Below are 21,170 nucleotides of genomic sequence, written 5' to 3'. Positions count from 1 at the left end.
GTAGTTTTTGGCATGGAAATAAAATTTCAGACAGTTTGTCTACAAATTGCAGCAGAATCTGTGCACAATCTAATAGAAATTACAGTAAAAGTAAAGCTGCTTTTGAGAAAAGCGCAGATCTCCCACAACGGCCTAATCATCTAAATAGTAAGTCAGTCTTTATATACTGTGTACTCACTACAAATATTACTTTGAAGAGTAAAAAGGCTGATTTTGGGTAATTCAAGGGCCATAATTCTGAAGTGCCTCCGGCGATTTGGCTAGTTAATGAACTTGGCCGAGGAGTTATGGTCCAAAACATTTGATTCAAGCTTGGTGAAGATCGGATGAAAACTGTTTGACTGCGGGGACAAGGGTAACTAGTGACCTCAAAATCAGTAAGGGTCATCTACTCTGCATGTCCAATCATCCTATTAAGTTTCAACATTCTGGGTCAAGTGGTTCTCAAGTTATTGATTGGAAAGAGATTTATATGTTCAGCCCCCTGTGACCTTGACCTTAGCTCAAGTGACCCAAAAAAAGTGATAAGCGTTATCTACACTTTAAGTCCCATCAATCTATTTAGTTTGAAGGTTCTAGGTAAAATGGTTCTCAAGTTATTGACCTGAAATGGATTTCCATGTTCTGTCCACTGCGACCTTGACGTTTAATAGAGTGACCCCAAAATCAATAGGGGTTGTCTACTCTGCATAAACAATCATCCTTAGTATGAAGTTTCAACATTCTTAGTCAAGTGGTTCTCAAGTTATTGAGAATATGGTTTTCCATGTTCAGGCCCCTGTGACCTTGACCTTTGATGGAGTGACCCCAAAAACAATAAGGTTCGTCTACTCCATAAGCCCTGCCACCATATAAAGTTTTAAGATTCTAGGTCAAATGGTTCTTCAGTTATTGATCGGAAATGAAGTGTGACGGACGGACGGCTATTTGGTTAGTTAATGAACTTGGCCGAGGAGTTATGGGCAAAAACATTTGGTTCAAGTTTGGTAAAGATTGGATGAAAACTGTTCGATTTAGAGTACAGACAAGAGTAAAAAGGCTGATTTTGGGTAATTCAAGGGCCATAATTCCGAAGTGCCTCGGGCGATTTGGTTAGTTAATGAACTTGGCTGAGGAGTTATGGTCAAAAACATTTTGTTCAAGTTTGGTAAAGATCGGATGAAAACTGTTCGATTTAGAGCGCAGTCGAGAGTAAAAAGGCCGATTTTGGGTAATTAAAGGGCCATAATTCCGAAGTGCTTGGGCCGATTTGGCTAGTTATCGAACTTGGCTAAGACTTATGGTCAAACACATTTTGTTTAAGTTTGGTGAAGATTGGACTTAGAGCGCAGACAAGTGGGGCCAAAAGGACTCCAACACTACTAATGATTAGTAGTATAGTGATCCTTTTGGAGTGATGAATGCGCCCAAAATCGGAGCGTTTTTCGGTAATTCAAGGGCCATAATTCCGAAGTGCCTGGGCCGATGTGGCTAGTTATCGAACTTGGCCGAGGACTTACTGGCAAACGCATTTTGCTCAAGTTGAAAAATTCTACCCTCAGCAGGTGAAACCATGAGTGGTATCTTAGGGCAAAGTGTAATTAGCGGCCACAGAGGCTCTCTGTGTTAAAGTTGGGTTCGTGCCTCAGCACATCATGATATTTTGGTCTGTACAATGGTATGTACAGTACCGCAGTTTTTTTTCAGATCAAACTCTACAGATATTCAATTTCAAGTTTTGCAAGGTCGAGTTTATATCGCACTGTGTTGACAGTATTTGATAGAAATGACATCAACCCAGGAACTTACAATAATTCTAGAAAATCCACATTTCCTGACTTTTTTTATACTGACGGTAATACCAATGCACATAATTTACATCACAGTAATTTTGTATGGCAATCAACTGGCATATGATGATTATCAGTGTATTGTATTTAATACCAGCTTTTGTATCAATGTACTGCATATCTACATATATGTATATCTCTCTATATACTTACTGAATGAAAGTTATGGTGTAACATTTTATACATGCTCTGTAATTACTTTATACAATCGCTGGAAAGCGGCCAAATCGGGACAGCAGCTGTTTAAAGCTGAGGTGACTCATAAACACAGTTTTTTCCTGTCATGCTCCAAATGAAACATATTTTAATTAATATATGACATTTTTCATTTTCGTTTTTGTTTATTCTAATTTATTCTTGCTGAATTGTGAATTTCAGTCAGTCAGTAGTTAACTTCCTTGAAAAATCCACAGTGGTGACAATTTTGGGACGTGTGACCGAGACACAGCAGAATGCGAACCGATGATTTCTGGGTTCAGCAGCTGACTTGATTTACTACATTTTCACTTTTAATCTAAAGGTGGTGCTACTTTAGTCCTATAGACACAAGGTCACAATTTTACCCTACTTTATACATGTCTAAATTTTTAGAAAAAGTGATATACATTTTACCTAAACAAATCCATACATTTCATCATTTTTTGGCTTTTTTATTCAAAATTTAATGCAATAGATTAAATAATTAGAGCTTCAAAGAGTCATCATGCTTTTATTTGATAGGTTACCCCTCCCAAACTCAACAGTGTCTTGTTAGGAAGGAACCTTTTACTGGTCAGCCATTAGCGAAGTACTCTTTTTAGGTCATGTGACAACTTTCTGGAGGAAAATCCAAGGTGCCAATATATCAGGCACAGGTCTAGGTAGATACAAGCCAGCATAATTTATGAAAGAATTCTAAATCCCTGAAAAGTCTCGAACCCAGGTTCAAAGTCAGGAGTCTAAATAACTAACTGGCCACTGAAGCCCCCATCTGTCAAAATTACAAACCATTCTATTTGTTTTCTTTAACCAAATCAAACAATCTGTTGGAGGATGCTTGTCCAATCAAAGGGTTCAGATAATGTAGAAGTAGACATAAACAAGTGCAAAAAGGCCACAATTCTTATGAAATGTAATGGGATAACCGATCACACGAAAAAATTACTAAATGGGGAAAGGGGCATAACTCTGTTAAAAAAGCACAAAGAGTTATGAAACCTGTGCACTGTAAGTCAGATCATCACAGTGAGTGTGAGAAATTCCATACCATTTCAACTAGAGGCTACTGAAATACTAGCTTAAATGCATATAAAAAATCAACCAAATCGGCTAACAGGTGAGCGCAATAGCTCTATCTTCACTTAAAATAGTCAATCTAAATATATATCAAGCGGTAATAATGAAGTGCCAACATTTGATTTCTATCTATGTTGACTAATTAATTTCATAAGTAACTTCTCTCTTAATGGAAAGAAGGAATTTAATTGGACTTATTTCCTATTTCTAAGCATTCTGAGTACTTATGAAAACGGAAATAAATTGTGCCGTGACACTCCTATGACTACAGTCTATGTTTTCTCATGACTCAATCTATCATTTACCATATATAGCCAGGTTTCAAGGCAAATGTCAATGTTTAGAAAATTGAAGAAAAAAAAACAACAACAACAAGACGTGTTTGTAAATCAGGCATGTCCACTACAATGACCTGTCCCATTTGCAGTTCCAGGGTCACTATAACCTTGCCCTTCGACCTACTGACCCCAACAAAATAAGGATCACCTAATGACCACAGGCAATCAACCTATGAAGTTTGATGACTGTATAAAGCCAAAGTCTACCGGTAATGAATTTCAGCTCGTGGTCACCACGATCTTGACCTTTCAGTAAACTGAAGGGGTCTTTAGCCAATCAAAACCTACCTGTCCACCAAAACTGAGGTTTCTACGCCAGTAAGTTCTAGTTCTTCAGTTTTCAATCAGAAACCATGGGTCGGACGGCTGGACAGACAGTAGAGTGGAATAATCGTAACTCTTATCTTGAATAGTTTTCAAACTGCCTCACTTTCTGTACTTCATTTTTTTTACAATTTGCCTGGACTGTAAGTTTGCAAATTTTATGGTAACTTGAAGAAACTTTGTCAATGAAAAGAAGTGCATAGCAAATTAGAACCACTGTTTTAACATTTCTTTTAATTATCTCTCTTTCAGTTTCCTATTTCCTAATTTATGTGCAGACAATAAGACAAGAAATTTACCTTGGATATATCCCTACGGGTAAAGATTATCTAGGAAATATTCCCCCACTTCACCCCTGCCCCTACCAAACTACCCTGACCTAAAAATATCCTTTATATTCTATTTAAATCATTAAAGCAACATGTGCAACACGCGAGAGACAAATCATGAAAGAGGCGAAATTTCTTAGATAATGCTACGTTTTTGTATTTCCGTATATATCATAAAATTGGCCAACTGAAGCACAAACATTCAACAAAATGAAGACACCAACAATACTAAAACAAAACATAATCAATATTTTTGAAAACAGGAGCACCGCCTTGCGGGTGCTGACGCTCATCTGATTTTTTTGTATAATAGAAATATTGTCCTACCCATGATTTTCTAAGTGTAAAAAGGGCCATCATTCTTGCAAAAAGCAGGATAGAGTTATGTTTCTTGATGTACAGTGTCCACTTATGATGGTGAAAAACTGTTGCAAGTTTTAAAGCAATAGCTTTGATAGTTTATGAGAAAAGTTGCCTTAAACATAATACTCAACCAAGAAAATGATTTTCTAAGTCCAAAAGGGGCAATAATTATTGCAAAAAGCAGGATGGAGTTATGTTGCTTGCTGTACATGGTCAGCTTATGATGGTGAACAAGTGTTGCAAGTTTCAAAGCAATAGCTTTGACAGTTTAAGAGAAAAAGTTGACCTAAACATAAAACTTAACCAAGAAATCTGATATTTTCTAAGTCCAAAAGGGGCCATAAATCTTGCAAAAAGACGGATGGAGTTATGTTTCTTGCTGTACAGGGACAGCTTATGATGGTGAACAAGTGTTGCAAGTTTTAAAGCAATAGCTTTGATAGTTTAGGATAAAAGCTGACCTAAACATAAAACTTAACCAAGAAAACTGATTTTCTAAGTCCAAAAGGGGCAATAATTCTTGCAAAAAGCAAGATGGAGTTATGTTTCTTGATGTACAGGGTCTGCTTACGATGGTGAACAAGTATTCCAAGTTTCAAAGCAATAGCTTTGATAGTTTAGGAGAAAAGTTGACCTAAACATAAAACTTAACCAAGAAATCTGATATTTTCTAAGTACAAAAGGGGCCATAAATCTTGCAAAAAGCAAGATGGAGTTATGTTTCTTACTATACAGGGTCAGCTTATGATGGTGAACAAGTATTCCAAGTTTCAAAGCAATAGCTTTGATAGTTTAGGAGAAAAGCTGACCTAAACATAAAACTTAACCAGGCAACGCTGACGCCGACAACCGCTCAAGTGATGACAATAACTCATCATTTTTTTTTCAAAAAATCAGATGAGCTAAAAACACTTTAATAATTTAAAAGATACAGAATATTGAATTTTGAGTCAGCAGACGGCAATAAACATGTTGTATAAGAAACACACCTGTTATTTTCACAATGCACGTGTATTATGAAAGCAATACATGAAATCTGATCATTTTTCATAGACAATATTTTCTTACAGAATACCTGAATAGGAAACCGATATGTTAGAAATTACTCAAAATAGTAACACGGTTTACTATAGAAATTGCTATTTAAGTGTTGGTGAGACTATAGCAACAAGCCCTGGATGGAAACATTTAAAATAAAGTTGAGGAAGGTACATGAGTATGTTCTGTCTAAATTTTATGAAGCTTTTATCACAAAAAAATTGATAAGAACCAGAGGGCCCTGAAGACCCTGTATCGCTTACCTGACCTAGATAATTTAGTATCTACATTTCATAGAAACAAACGTTCTGACCATGTTTTATGTAAATCAGGTAGATCATTAACTTGGGAAATAGATTTTAGTTTTGTGTGCTTTGCTGGCAAATAAAACACGGTTTTGAGTTCAGATGCGTAGTAATCTAATCATGAAGGCCTCGAGTTCAAACAGACAATCATTCTGACAAAGTTTCGTAAAGATGAGGTAGAAAATGGGAAATATATAGTGTTAACAAGGCCTTGTTTTTTAACCCAAGATGATCCACCTTGTATGGTCAGTTTTTGAAGTATTTACTGAACAAAAAGGTTGTACCTTGTAATTCTTAAAACCTTTCAAGGATTGCATGTTATGTGAAGTTTGGATACAGTAAATACAGTTGGATACAGTTATACAGTAAATAGGCTGTAAGTAGCAGACACAACTTTTGATATAAACAACTGTAAAAAGGCGACAATACAATTTCTAAAATAATGTTTGGTTGGTAAATGTACGACAATCAGTAATGTCAATATTTAAAAGCTTTCACTATGAGGCTGCAATACGGATATGAACTTTTTAAGTGCATGAGAATCAGGTAAAATAAAATTTACATTTTTTTCCTTAAAAGCAAGTACTTTTTACAACTACGACTTTATTTCTGGGACACTGCTACGTAGGCAGAAATAAGTTATATAAAGTCCATTCCTAGCTTTGACGTCATTGTTCCACCTTGTGTCATTTATTTGTTTGTTTGATACGATTCAACACTATTTACCTTATGTAACTGCTGATTTCCTAGTGCTTTTTCTCTATTCTAAAAATGTGCTTTAGGAAAATAACCGTATTCCAAGCTTTGACGTAATGTTTTCATGTGATCATTTTACGACCAAATGAAGTTCATAAATGGAAACACCATTTCATATCAAATTCCATTTGTAAGTGTGGAAACAGTTATAATGTAACTTAATAGGTATTGTCATCTTTTTTATCATCTTTTACACTAAAATGATCATGAACATTAAAGTACTATGTAGGAAGAAATGAATGTTTCTACAGACGCATGACAAAATAAGGTTCTGAAAGAAACAAGAGGACCATGATGGTCCTGAATCGCTCACCTGTTCCCACATGACCCAGTTTTGAGTATGACGTTGTTTTTCCTATTATTTGACAAAGTGACTTAGTTTTTGAGCTCATGCGACCCAGTTTTGAACTTGACCTAGATATCATCTAAATAAAAATTCTGACTAATTTTCATGAAGATCCATTGAAAAATATGGCCTCTAGGGAGGTCAAAAGAGTTTTCAAATTTTAGACCTACTGACCTAGTTTTTGACCACAGTTGACCTAGTTTCAAATTTGACCTAGATATCATCAAGATGAACATTCAGACCAATTTTCATACAAATCCCATGTAAAGTATGGCCTCTAGAGAGGTCACAAGGTTTTTCTATTTTTAGACCTACTGACCTAGATTTTGACCGCAGTTGACCCAGTTTCGAACTTGAGCTAGATATCATCAAGATGAACATTCAGACCAACTTTCATACAGATCCCATGAAAAATATGGCCTTTAGAGAGGTCACAAGGTTTTTTTATTATTTGACCTACTGACCTAGTTTTTTAAGGCACGTGACCTAGTTTCAAACTTGACCTAGATATCATCAAGGTGAATATTCTGACCAATTTTCATGAAGTTCCATTCAAGGGTATGGCCTCTAGAGAGGTCACAAGGTTTTTTTATTTTAAGACCTACTGACCTAGTTTTTGATCGCAGTTGCCCCAGTTTCAAACCTGACCTATATATCATCAAGACAAACATTCAGACCAAATTTCATACATATCCCTTAAAAAATATGACCTCTAGAGAGGTCACAAGGTTTTTTCATTATTTGACCTACTGACCTACTTTTTGAAGACACGTGACCCACTTTTGAACTTGACCTAGATATCACCAAGATGAACATTCTGACCAATTTTTATGAAGATCCATTCACAAGTATGGACTCTAGAGAGGTCACAAGGTTTTTCTATTTTTAGACCTACTGACCTAGTTTTTGACCGCAAATGACCCAGTTTCGAATTTGACCTAGATATCATCAAGATGAACATTCAGACCAATTTTCATACAGATCCCATGAAAAATATGGCCTTTAGAGAGGTCACATGGTTTTTCTATTATTTGACCTACTGACCTAGTTTTTGAAGGCATGTGACCCAGTTTCGAACTTGACCTAGATATCATCAAGTTGAACATTCTGACCAATTTTCATGAAGATTTTGTGAAAAATATGGCCTCTAGAGAGGTCACAAGGTTTTTCTATTTTTAGACCTACTGACCTAGTTTTTGACCGCACGTGACCCACTTTCGAACTTGACCTAGATATCATCAAGGTGAACATTCTGACCAACTTTCATAAAGATCCCATGAAAAGTGTGACCTCTAGAGTGGTCACAAGCAAAAAATTACGCACGGACGGATGGACGACAGACGCTGAGCGATCACAAAAGCTCACCTTGTCACTTTGTGAGAGGTGAGCTAAATAAATTTTTTTTTTTTTTTAAAAATGACCCCTGCAAGCCAATGTGATTGGCATGAGAATAAGATGGAATATAGGTATTTAAAGGCTGTTATCCAAAGTGACCAAGTAACACATTTATACCAACATGAATGACCCTATTATTTTTCTATACAGCATTTCTGAGATATAAATATTATGCCTTATTGTAAATTGATATCTTTGTTGCAAGTAATTTCAAACAGACTTAGAGGATGCATGACTTGGCATATTGTCTTAAACCAAACCGTCACAGAACACAACTGCTTTGCCTGGGGCTCAACTTTTGACGTCTAGATTGGGTCTGGTTTTTACTGACAAATACTTGCACATTTCCCAGGCCGCTAATATGGTTGACCTTATCAGGTATCATAGGGATTTCACTGACAAATACATGTTCCCTTCCAGGGGTTTTGAGAGTCTGAATTACTTCCCTTTATTTCTAATAATATTATATGGCATACATGTCAATGTAAACATAGACTAATGGAGCTTTTCAGGTATCATAGGCATTTCACTGACAAATACTTTAGTACATGCTTCTTCCTGGGGTTTTAATAGTCTGAGTTACTTCCCCTTGTTGTTTCTAATCTTCAGAAACTCACAAGTAAGTACACATTTAATTCAAACCAATTAAAATATGTTTATATTACTATCATTTGTTATGTTTAATGTCGCACTGACAAAATTATAGGTCATATGGAGACTTTCCAGCTTTGATGGTGGAGGGATACCCCATGTGCCCCTCCTTGCATTATTTCATCACAGGCGGGCACCTGGGTAGAACCAACGACCTTCCATAAGCCAGCTGGATGGCTTCCTCACATGAAGATTTTGACACCCTAGGTCAGGCTCGAATCAAAATTGGTGAGGGGCATGTGATTTGAAGTCAGCAACCTTAATCACTTGGCCGCGGAGGCCCCAAAAGGTCCAGATTTGCTCACCTGGCCTGTTTGAACCCCCAAGTGTCTGTGTTCCTAAGAATCTAATCAGGTGGGTTTCTTACTGACAAATATCTGCCCCTTTCCTATGGAGCTAACAGACTTGCATTTTCACTGACAAATACTTGAATTCTTCCTAGTAGATAATACTGACAAATAACTTCACTCTTTGTATTAAGCTAATTGGGGCAGCCTTTCACTGATAAATACTTGCATTCTTCCAACGGAGATAATACTGACAAATAACTTCACTCTTCATATGGGGGCCGTTCACTGACAAATACTTTACAGATAATTGAAAGACAGAAGGTGACAAATATGAATCAACAAGTAAATACCTTCCTTATCAGACAACAATTTAACCTCACACATCCTCAAACTGAAGGTAACAGATTTACCAAGGCCAAGTGTTGTCTCAATGCGGCAAATAAATAGAGGACCTTTTTTTCTTCCATCTTAGTTCATATTTAACGAGACTGTTACCAAAACCTTAAATGAATTCAAGGGCCATAATTCTGAAGATACAAATCTGCTCTGGAAGGTTTCCAAACATGACCCAGATGTTACAGATAAACACTTTGTACAAGTTTGGTGTATACTGTAATCATTTGGTGGATGTTGCTGTCACTGGTTTTGCCCAAACACTAAAACCATGATGGCAATCGCAGCTTTTCGTTCACTGCTCCAAAGCTTTGGAACTCCCTTCCTGTCAAGATCTGGGAAGCTTACATACTAGCTGCTTTCAAAAGCCTGCTAAAAACCCACTGCTTTGTACATTTCGTTAACTGACTGATACATTGTTTTTCTTTTCATAAACAGCGTAGAACAGTATTTTATTCTAGGGTCACTTACTTTTAAAAATGTATGTACATTTGTCTTGTTTTATCTATATGTTTTACATGCATGATTTTTGTTAATGTGGAATGCATTTTTTTTGTACGCGTATTTGTTTGTATTGTTTGTAATTTATTCTGTAAAGTGCTTTTGAACGTGTACATGTGTATGAAAAGAATGCTATATAAATGTGGTATAATATGTATAATTATATATTTAGTCAACCTAACTACCTGTCTGCTTGTAAAGGATAACAAGAGCACCGCCTTGCGGGTGCTGACGCTCATCTGATTTTTTTTGTGTGATAGAAATATTGTCCTACCCGTGATTTTCTAAGTCTAAAAAGGGCCATCATTCTTGCAAAAAGCAGGATAGAGTTATGTTTTTTGATGTACAGTGTCCACTTATGATGGTGAAAAACTGTTGAAAGTTTTAAAGCAATAGCTTTGATAGTTTATGAGAAAAGTTGACTTAAACATAATACTCAACCAAGAAAATGATTTTCTAAGTCCAAAAGGGGCAATAATTATTGCAAAAATCAGGATGGAGTTACGCTGCTTGCTGTACAGGGTCAGCTTATGATGGTGAACAAGTGTTGCAAGTTTCAAAGCAATAGCTTTGATAGTTTAAGAGAAAAAGTTGACCTAAACATAAAACTTAACCAAGAAATCTGATATTTTCTAAGTCCAAAAGGGGCCATAAATCTTGCAAAAAGCAGGATGGAGTTATGTTTCTTGCTGTACAGGGTCAACTTATGATGGTGAACAAGTGCTGCAAGTTTTAAAGCAATAGCTTTGATAGTTTAGGATAAAAGCTGACCTAAACATAAAACTTAACCAAGAAAACTGATTTTCTAAGTCCAAAAGGGGCAATAAATCTTGCAAAAAGCAAGATGGAGTTATGTTTCTTGCTGTACAGGGTCAGCTTATGATGGTGAACAAGTATTCCAAGTTTCAAAGCAATAGCTTTGACAGTTTGGGAGAAAAGTTGACCTAAACATAAAACTTAACCAAGAAATCTGATATTTTCTAAGTACAAAAGGGGCCATAAATCTTGCAAAAAGCAAGATGGAGTTATGTTTCTTGCTATACAGGGTCAGCTTATGATGGTGAACAAGTATTCCAAGTTTCAAAGCAATAGCTTTGATAGTTTAGGAGAAAAGCTGACCTAAACATAAAACTTAACCAGGCAACGCCGACGCAGACGCCGACGCCGACGCCGACAACCGCTCAAGTGATGACAATAACTCATCATTTTTTTTCAAAAAATCAGATGAGCTAAAAATACAATACAACCTACCAGTATTTTTCAGGTTCTGTTTTTCCAAAACACAAATATAGAAAGAGCTTTCAGACTGAAAATGTTATGTTCATACAAAAATATGCCCCAGTGCTATTTTGGGATTTAAAACAGTCACGAGCCAACAGAAGAAAACACACTCAACGACCTGTGGTATAAACATACAACTAAGGAGCCTGGACAGAAATAAATGGTATGCTAAATAGAGTTATAAATATGGAATGTGTTAATTTTCCTAACAGAGCAGATGGTAAAAATAGTTTATATTATAAATGTTTCACACAACTGTGAACTGATGATGTAACTTCCATTCTATTAACAGACGCCATAAAGTTACATTTGACATCAGACTAATTAACAGTTTCTAACCCATCACTTTTCTTTATTTACCAGTTTTAATGCAAGTCTTTGCAATTCTTGAATGGAAATCTTTTTCTGAAATGAAACTCACCTGAATTTTATGTTCTCCAACAACAAAACCCAGCACTGCCGTACCCTGAGCCTCATTCTCTTCGATATGTACAACGGTACTAGAATCTATCTTGAGATCACTGCTAACGTCTGCACTATGTCTAAAGTCATCCGTTTCTAAGTCCTCAACACGTTTGTATTCACCATTACCTAACTGAATTATTGACCCCTTCATAAAATGTGGAGGATAATGTAAATGTGGGGTCCTGCTTTGAGACACTTCGATACTGGGTTGCGAACTATCTGCCGTACGCAAACCTTGCCGATTAAATTCTTTGTCCACTCCTAAACTCTCACTCTTAGTTCGTTTAGCAAATGGTTCATCTGTATTTGTGAAAGCACTATGTTGTGGGTTTCCTAATGGAACAGAGCTAGTTGAATCTGATGGCCGTAAAATTCTATGTTTCAGACTACCTTCCCTACCTGAGGGTACCTTATAATAGTCTTGGGGGTCACGACCTTGACTCGGAGATTCTCGTAATGTAGAAGGAAAAGATACTCTAGCTGGTTCTGGAAAGCCTGATGGCACAGAAAAATGATGTGGTTTTTCATCTTTAATAACACCTGTACTATACCGTCTTTTATCTAGTTCCATTTCTCGTCTATATTTACTATCGTCTCTTTCATGCGTACCTATATTTGTGTTTGCTATAAAAGTTTTACCACCAGGTGAAGTCGTACGAGGCATGTGTAAGGAATACTGGTTTAGCACACCCGCTGCACCTGTTCCCCCACTACCTCCGTAAGGTGATCGCGGAACTTGTGACTGTGCCGCATGACTTCCCATACTTTGCAACACTGCTGAATACGACCCATACTGAGGATCAAGAGTACCATGCATTACTCCTGCACTATAATTTGGATACTGACTATAAAATGCACTGTAAGGCCCCAGGCCAGTCCCGTGTGACCCTGTAGCATACAATGGTGAATTATAGGGACCAACTGCTGAAGATCCAGCAGCAGTTGTGAATGCAGTCCCGTAGCGACCAGTTTCCGGCACAGATTGTGGCGGCCGAAAAACACTTGCGAGAGTAACGTGGGGACCAGCCCCAGCAGTTCCTGCCACAATGCTTCGTGAACCAATATCATGTAATGCAACACCCCCAGTACCTCCGATACGTCCTAATAACATCCCCTCAGCTGAAGCAACCTGAGGCTGCGTATGACTTTGAGTGCTTGAACCATCTGATAAGAGACTTATATTATTGTTGGTTCCGCCCGTCGAGCTACCAGTCATTCTATTCCTGTCATAGCCATTAGATCCCGACATTCGCCAACCACTGTCAACGTCATTTCCACCAAATTTCAATTTGTCGTCTGCACATTTACTTTGAAAATTTGAATTTATATCCCGCTTAAAATATTCTGTATCTAATTTTTCACTTTGAAGTGTTTCTCCCAGTAAAGCAGCTTTAAGTAACTCCCCTTTGTCACTTTTGCCTATCTTGGAATGAAACTGCTCAATTGACAAAGGGCCATGATTCTTTACCGCATTACTTAACAAAGATTTGCCTAAATTTCTGAATGCTGTCTCCTGACCAGAGTTTTCACAATGTGTCCAAATGACTGAAGTTCCCGGTTGAGTCCATCCACAGTCATCACTAGGGGGCGTTGGTGACGTGAACGTCTCTGAGCATAACAAGGACTGAGATTCTTCGCCTGCAAAGAGAAGATAAAAACCTTTCAATATTGACCTAAACACTACAATAATATGAAACTACCGACAGATACAGCTCCACACTACTAACCCAGGGTTTAATTTCTCTGTGACAATTTGAGAAAAAATGTCACGCCTGTAGTCATTACACTTGTTGAGAATGATTCAGTCCCATTATAAAACAAAGGAACAATAATCATATATTTTCCTTGAATATGAAACTTAATTAATAAATGCAAAAATCATCTAGTATGTGTTTTTTTTATTCGGACTGCCAAATATTCTATATATGACACAGATCTGTAAAAAAAGCATCAATTGTTTTTTATCTAAATTGGATTTTTCACTTAAATATGGTTGGAAAGGGACTTCGAACGAAACAAATCAAGAAAATAAACTCTCTATCATACAATTTTTCATACAGATTCCTCCATCTAAGCCCATATAAAAATGTTATAATCCATAATAAATTCCATCAAATATTCAAGCACACTCTATTATCCGCAACACTGAATGACGACAGCATATGAAAATATTCGATAGTACGCTATTTTTAAAGCACACGAAATAAGTAAACATTATGTACACAAAATGTACTCACATTTAAAGTTTAAATAACACTATTTTATAGCACGCTATTTTTAAATCCAACTAAATAAATATTAATGTATACACATGTATGTCAAGCAAGTTCTCTCCATTAAATAAATAATGTACACAGAATAAACATTTATATCTCAAAATCGTTAAAATTGTAAGTTCTTTCGGTCAATGGATTTAGCATGTTATAGTAAATTATCCCTAATATAAAACAGGTAATCACCTCTATGACTTGACATTTATTTCGCCTGTTGACATAGTAAAACTAGCCTAAATGAAACTGTTAAATCGGCCTAACAGCCAACATTTAAACCAGTATAACACCAACGAACAACTATGACATGTGACAAAACTAAAGACTGAGTAACATTAATAAAAATAATTACTGAAAATGACTGATTCAATTAAATGAAATGAAAGACAAAGAAAAAAAGTCACGTAACTATTTTCTCTTGACCTTTGCCCTCTACAGTCCACTTGTGTTACATCTACATTTTAATACATTTTTTCAATAACTGACTTATTTGTGTGTGTTTTTTACAATGCAGAGTAAGAGTAAATGTTGAATTTTCACACATATTTTTATGCATATCTTTTTTTTTTTTTTAGCTGACATGTCTAAATCACATGAACTGAGTGATGGTGCCTGGTGATGACTATTCCCTTGAAATATTGCTGGAAGACCAACTGCGGCAAAGGCCTAAGAAATTTTAACGGCAAAGCGGTGAGAACCTGCTGTGTATGCCAGACAGATGCTTCACATGAAAGAATCTGATCCAGATAGGGTAGAGTTTGAATAGTTGGAGGTACTAAAAGAAAACTGTATTTCTAAAGTCATTTGTACTCTGCATCAGACTTGCAAGGAGTAATTGTCATTTTAATATACTTGTGGAGAACAAACTGTTTTTAAAACTATTCGGGTATGGAATCCGTGACCAAAAAACCCCCCTTGGTTTAAAGTTTTGAAAATGGTGTTAAATCCATATCAAATATACAAATTTTTGTTTAATAAGAAATAGCTGTTAATGTATAAAGAATGCATTAATCATTTAACTTTTTATATAATATGATATTATTTGTGTAACTATGAAAAAGTTTTGATAATCCAAAACTGCACTTTAATTTCACAGGTGCACATACTGATAACATTTGAAAATCACAGACTTACCAACTCTTCTTAATAAACGTGATGTAAGTCCGCCTTAAACGTTGGAATCATAATCATGTTAGAGCAAGTAAACGATTTTTTCCCAAACTTTATCAGTCCTTACCACCTTCAAAAATATCAGTATTAGTCATGCTGCGACCATTTACAACTCAATAACAACCCTTAAAATTGTTGCGTTACTCACAATATATACCTGAAATCCAAACTTTATTCCGAACCCTAAAGGTTCAAATATCGTTACATCCTGTTTTATGATAAACTTCTTTCACCACAATTTTCTACATGTGACTTATAGTAGCGGTCTATCGAGTGTGTAGCTTTTACAAATACTATTTAATGAATAACTTATTCAGCGTAAAACCAGACCAAAGAATGTTCACGATAAATATGTCGAGCTGACAATTTGTTCAATACATGGGGCGATATATCAATATGCACTGAATTACCAACTGTAGAATCATTATTACAAATTAATTTTAAGATAACCTTTGATATTAAAGATTCCATAACTGTTTGAGATACGTCAATTACATATCAAAACGTCAATTAATCTCTTAATCAATTCAATAATGCTTTCATTAACACCAAGTCTTTTTGGGATTATATGGCAAGGTTGATAATATTAAAGATATCCAATATGCATCTTTCACTAAAATATTTCATTTCAAATGTACAAAATCCTCAGCAAATGAATTTAACTTGACTTAATATATAAACAAACTCTGTCTGTAAAGCTACATGTCATTGTATAACAGTCATTTGTAAAAAAAAACCCCAAAAAACAAACTTCCAGTTTTTTTTTTGAAAGCAGTAGTACACATTAAAGTGGCATTATGTGCATCTTTGTAACTGCACATAGTGTGTTTTTGGTGAATGTTTTATAAAGGCAATTTTCCATTGCTGTGCACTTAAACTTGTTAAATTAACAATAATGCCGCATAAGTTTTTGAAGCTGATGCTTTAGAAAATAAGGAAATCGGACTAATAAAATGATAGTTCTTTTCTTCAATCTTCAACGCAGTGATCTCCCTTACCTATAGGTAGAGATTTCTGAGGATGAAAGGAAGCAACTCCTGCATGTTTAACCTTTCTTAAAAAGACTGCCCCAGTCAAAATAAGAAATTTATTTATTTATTTATTTATTTGGGTTTTACGGCGCACCAACACAGTATAGGTTATATGGCGCAAAACAGGACTGCAAATTTTGGTTCCACACCACATTTACATCGAAATAAAAACATGAGATATGGAACAAAATAAGAAAAGTCATATTTGGAAAGTTATTATTTTGTACTGGTAACAGGAAGAGTTTGGTATATTGGGTTAAAAGCTATAATTTTCTCCACCCTTTTTACGCAGACATTAATTTCAGCTGGATTTTTACTTGAAAAATGAGCATAATTCAACTTTAATACTGTGCTTAATTTTACATGTATTAGGTGTCCACTGTTTTAAATCTAACATACAGTAGTGTTAAACACATAAACATTAAAATTCTATTTAACGGACGGACGGATGGAAGGACGTCGGACCACGGACGCAGAGTGATTTGAATAGCCCATCATCTGATGATGGTGGGCTAAAAATCAGATATAAAACAAGAAAGTCATACATGTATTTAACTAAACTATAGATGCCCTAGATAAACTAAAATGATTTAATGAAAAACAAAGTGTATGTGATAATAACATGCAACGATTCACAAAAAAGTAATGCTAATGCTAATACACCCTATGTAATGCTAATTTAATGCATTATTTTAATAAAAATGAGTAATGCTAATGCTAATTCAATGCCATTTTTTCCCAAGTAATGCTAATTTAATGCATTACTTTGAAGTAATTATTAACAACCCTGGTGTACAGTAGGCGGTGTTTGTGCACAAAGTTTTCGTGTTAAATGTAAGGTATTTAATTGTCATTCAGCTTTGGGGGAACGACGGGACTTTATCAATATTTTAAAAAACTTCAAAGTTCAAATTATAAAATTTGGAAAAATGTTTTTCTATGAAGATGCATTCTGTATATCTGATACTTTTAAGCATTTTCTAAACTGGATTAATTGTAACGCATGTTATAACTTTATGAAAAACAAGAGGGCCATGAAGGCCCTGTATCGCTCACCTGACCTACAGACCTAAAGATCATTAAGATTAACATTCTGACCAAGTTTCATTAAGATATGGTCATAAATGTGGCCTCTAAAGTGTTAACTAGCCATTCCTTTGATTTGACCCCCTGACCTAGTTTTTTACCCGACATGACCCAGATTCAAATTTTGACCTAAAGATCATCAAGTTTAACATTCTGACTAAGTTTCATGAATATACAGTCATAAATGTGGCCTCTAGAGTGTTAACAAGGTTTTCCTTTGATATGACCTAGTGACCTAGTTTTTGACCCCAAATGACCCAGATTTAAACTTGACCTAAAGATCATCAAGATTAACATTCTGACAAAGTTTCATTAAGATATGGTCATAAATGTGGCCTCTAAAGTGTTAACTAGCTTTTCCTTTGATTTGACCCGTGACATAGTTTTTGACCCGACATGACCCAGATTCAAACTTGCCCTTAAGATTATCAAGTTTAACATTCTGACTAAGTTTCATGAAGATACAGTCATAAATATGGCCTCTACAGTGTTAACAAGCTTTTCCTTTGATCTGACCTAGTGACCCAGTTTTTGACCCCACCAGACCCAGATTTACACTTGACCTCAAAATAATCAAGATTAACATTCTGACCAAGTTTCATTATGATATGGTCATAAATGTGGCCTCTACAGTGTAAACTAGAGTTTCCTTTGATTTGACCTGGTGACCTAGTTTTTGATCCTACATGACCCAGATTCAAACTGGACCTTAAGATCATCAAGATTAACATTCTGGTCAAGTTTCATTAAGATTGGGCCAAAATTGTGACCTCTAGAGTGTTAACAAGCTTTTCCTTTGATTTGACCTGGTGACCTAGTTTTTTGACCCCAGATGACCCAATATCAAATTCGTTCAAGGTTTTATTGAGAGTAACATTCTGACCAAGTTTCATTAAGATTGGGCCAAAAATGTGACCTCTAGAGTGTTAACAAGCTTTTCCTTTGATTTGACCTGATGACCTAGTTTTTGACCCCAGATGACCCAATATCGAACTCGTCCAAGATTTTACTGAGGGTAACATTCTGACCAAGTTTCATTAAGATTGGGCCAAAAATATGACCTCTAGAGTGTTAACAAGCTTTTCCTTTGATTTGACCTGATGACCTAGTTTTTGATCTCAGATGACCTAATATCGAACTCGTCCAAGATTTTATTGAGGGTAACATTCTGACCAAGTTTCATTAAGATTGGGCCAAAAATGTGACCTCTAGAGTGTTAACAAGTTTTTCCTTTGATCTGACCTGGTGACCTAGTTTTTGATCCCAGATGACTCAATATCAAATTCGTCCAAGGTTTTATTGAGGGTAACATTCTGACCAAGTTTCATTAAGATTGGGCCAAAAATGTGACCGCTAGAGTGTTAACAAGCTTTTTCTTTGATTTGACCTGGTGACCTAGTTTTTGATCCCAGATGACCCAATATCGAACTCGTCCAAGATTTTATTGAGGGTAACATTCTGACCAAGTTTCATTAAGACTGGGCCAAAAATGTGACCTCCAGAGTGTTAACAAGCTTTTCCTTTGATTTGACCTGATGACCTAGTTTTTGACCCCAGATGACCCAATATCGAACTCGTCCAAGATTTTATTGAGGGTAACATTCTGACCAAGTTTCATTAAGATTGGGCCAAAAATGTGACCTCTAGAGTGTTAACAAGCTTTTCCTTTGATTTGACCTGATGACCTAGTTTTTGATCCCAGATGACCCAATATTGAACTCATCCAAGATTTTATTGAGGGTAACATTCTGACCAAGTTTCATTAAGATTCGGCCAAAAATGTGACCTCTAGAGTGTTAACAAGCTTTTCCTTTGATATGACCTGGTGACCTAGTTTTTGATCCCAGATGACCCAATATCGAACTCGTCCAAGATTTTATTGAGGGTAACATTCTGACTAAGTTTCATTAAGATTGGGCCAAAAATGTGACCTCTAGAGTGTTAACAGTCAAATTGTTGACGACGGACGGACGGACGGACGGACGGACGGACGACGGACGACGACGGACGCCGGACACAGGGTGATCACTAAAGCTCACCTTTGAGCACTTCGTGCTCAGGTGAGCTAATTATGAAAATGTTATTTCAATTGTGGTATGTGCAGTGTCTCTATAATTATGACTATGTATAAGTTGTGATGACTACAGTGTTATGTTCAATTATACACACATTGATCACCCAAGTGCTACTTACCAAATAATAAATGATAAAGTTGTTATTGTTTTGTCTATTGGACACTGTATAAGTTTAAGGGAAAAGTGGTTCTCAAGTTACTGTCCAGAAATGATTTTACATGACCAGGCCCATGTGACCTTGACCTTTAACAGAGTGACCTAAAAATCAACAGGGGTCATCTACTCTGCATGTTCAATCATCCTATGAAGTTTCAACATGCTGGGTCAATTGGTTCTCAAGTTATTGATCGGAAATGATTTTCCATGTTCAGGCCCCTGTGACCTTGACCTTTAACAGTGTGACATCAAAATTGATAGTGGTCATCTACTCCGCATGACCAATCATCCTATGAATTTTCAACATTCTGGGTCAAGTGGTACCGGAAACGGTTTTGATCGGAAATGATTTTACATGTTCAGGCCCCTGTGACCTTGACCTTTAATAGAGTAACCCCAAAATCAATAGGGGTCATCTACCCTGCATGATCAATCATCCTATGAAGTTCCAATGCTCTGGGTCAAGTGGTTCTCAAGTTACTGATCGGAAATGGTTTTCCATGTTCAGGCCCCTGTGTCCTTGACCTTTGATGGAGTGATCCCAAAAACAATAGGGGTCATCTACTCCAGCAGCCCTACCACCCTATGAAGTTCGAAGGTTCTAGGTCAAATGGTTCTCCAGTTATTGATCGGAAAGGAAGTGTGATGTTCGGAGGGATGGACGGACAGGGCAAAAATAATATGTCTCCCCCAGTGGGGGGACAGACATAATTAGTTCACCACATATTTCAGACTATACGTAAGTTGATAGAAGGGTCTAGACATGTAAACTGAAACTCATTACCGACTCTGAAAAGTCAAGACATTGGGCAAGTCCTATGGACTTTAATACAGATCCCGAGGCTTTTTACAGAATATTCTGTTAGTACAGATGTTCAATGAAATCCGCCCACATGTTAAGTTAAACATAAAATATGTCTATGTATAAAACATGTTAAAATTGCTTGATAACATCTAACACGATGTCACTTATAAAAGCTGTGCACCGCTATAGGAAACACAGTTTTGCTATTCCGGTATTTTAATGGGAAAGTCCTGTTAAAACTAACAGAACTTTTTGCATTCAAATTTGTTTTAGCAGCCAAATCATTATGTATATATTTTATGCATAATTTTGTTACATGAAGTGTCATCTGTTCCATGTGTTAGTAATGCAGGTATTGCCTTAAATTACTCTACAGTATAACCTCAGTCAACAGACACCTATGATGAGCAAACACCTCTCTAAAAAGGTAAGACAACAGATACTTCTGAGGTTTAAACCATGTATCTGCATTAATTTTGGAGATGGAAAATGCAGGTGTCATTTTTTAACCTGCATATTCCAAGTCCAAAAAGGGGCATAACTTAAACTTCAATTCAGAGTTATGGGACACACACCTTTCACCACGTTGTATCAAGTCATTTCTGACAATTTACCGTGAAAAAAAACCCAAAATGTAATGTAGGCCTTTTTATTCAAATCCTTAGAAAAAGCTCTTGTCATCTGAAGAATTTTCTGTT

The 21,170-nt window shown here is 36.2% G+C and overlaps 1 protein-coding gene across 1 annotated transcript in view; it reads right to left on the bottom strand.

The window, feature by feature from the left end:
• LOC123548780 (uncharacterized) overlaps positions 1–21,170 on the bottom strand; it is a 119,603-nt gene that overhangs the window by 3,888 nt on the left and 94,545 nt on the right. Inside the window, exon 3 of the mRNA XM_045336317.2 lies at positions 11,836–13,517. Within this exon, the coding sequence (XP_045192252.2) occupies positions 11,836–13,517 (1,682 nt within the window). The remainder of the gene's footprint in view (positions 1–11,835; positions 13,518–21,170) is intronic.

Source organism: Mercenaria mercenaria, chromosome 6 (genome assembly GCF_021730395.1).
Source record: "Mercenaria mercenaria strain notata chromosome 6, MADL_Memer_1, whole genome shotgun sequence".
Taxonomy (NCBI): Eukaryota; Metazoa; Mollusca; class Bivalvia; order Venerida; family Veneridae; genus Mercenaria; species Mercenaria mercenaria.
This window is presented reverse-complemented; position numbering and strand designations above follow the sequence as displayed.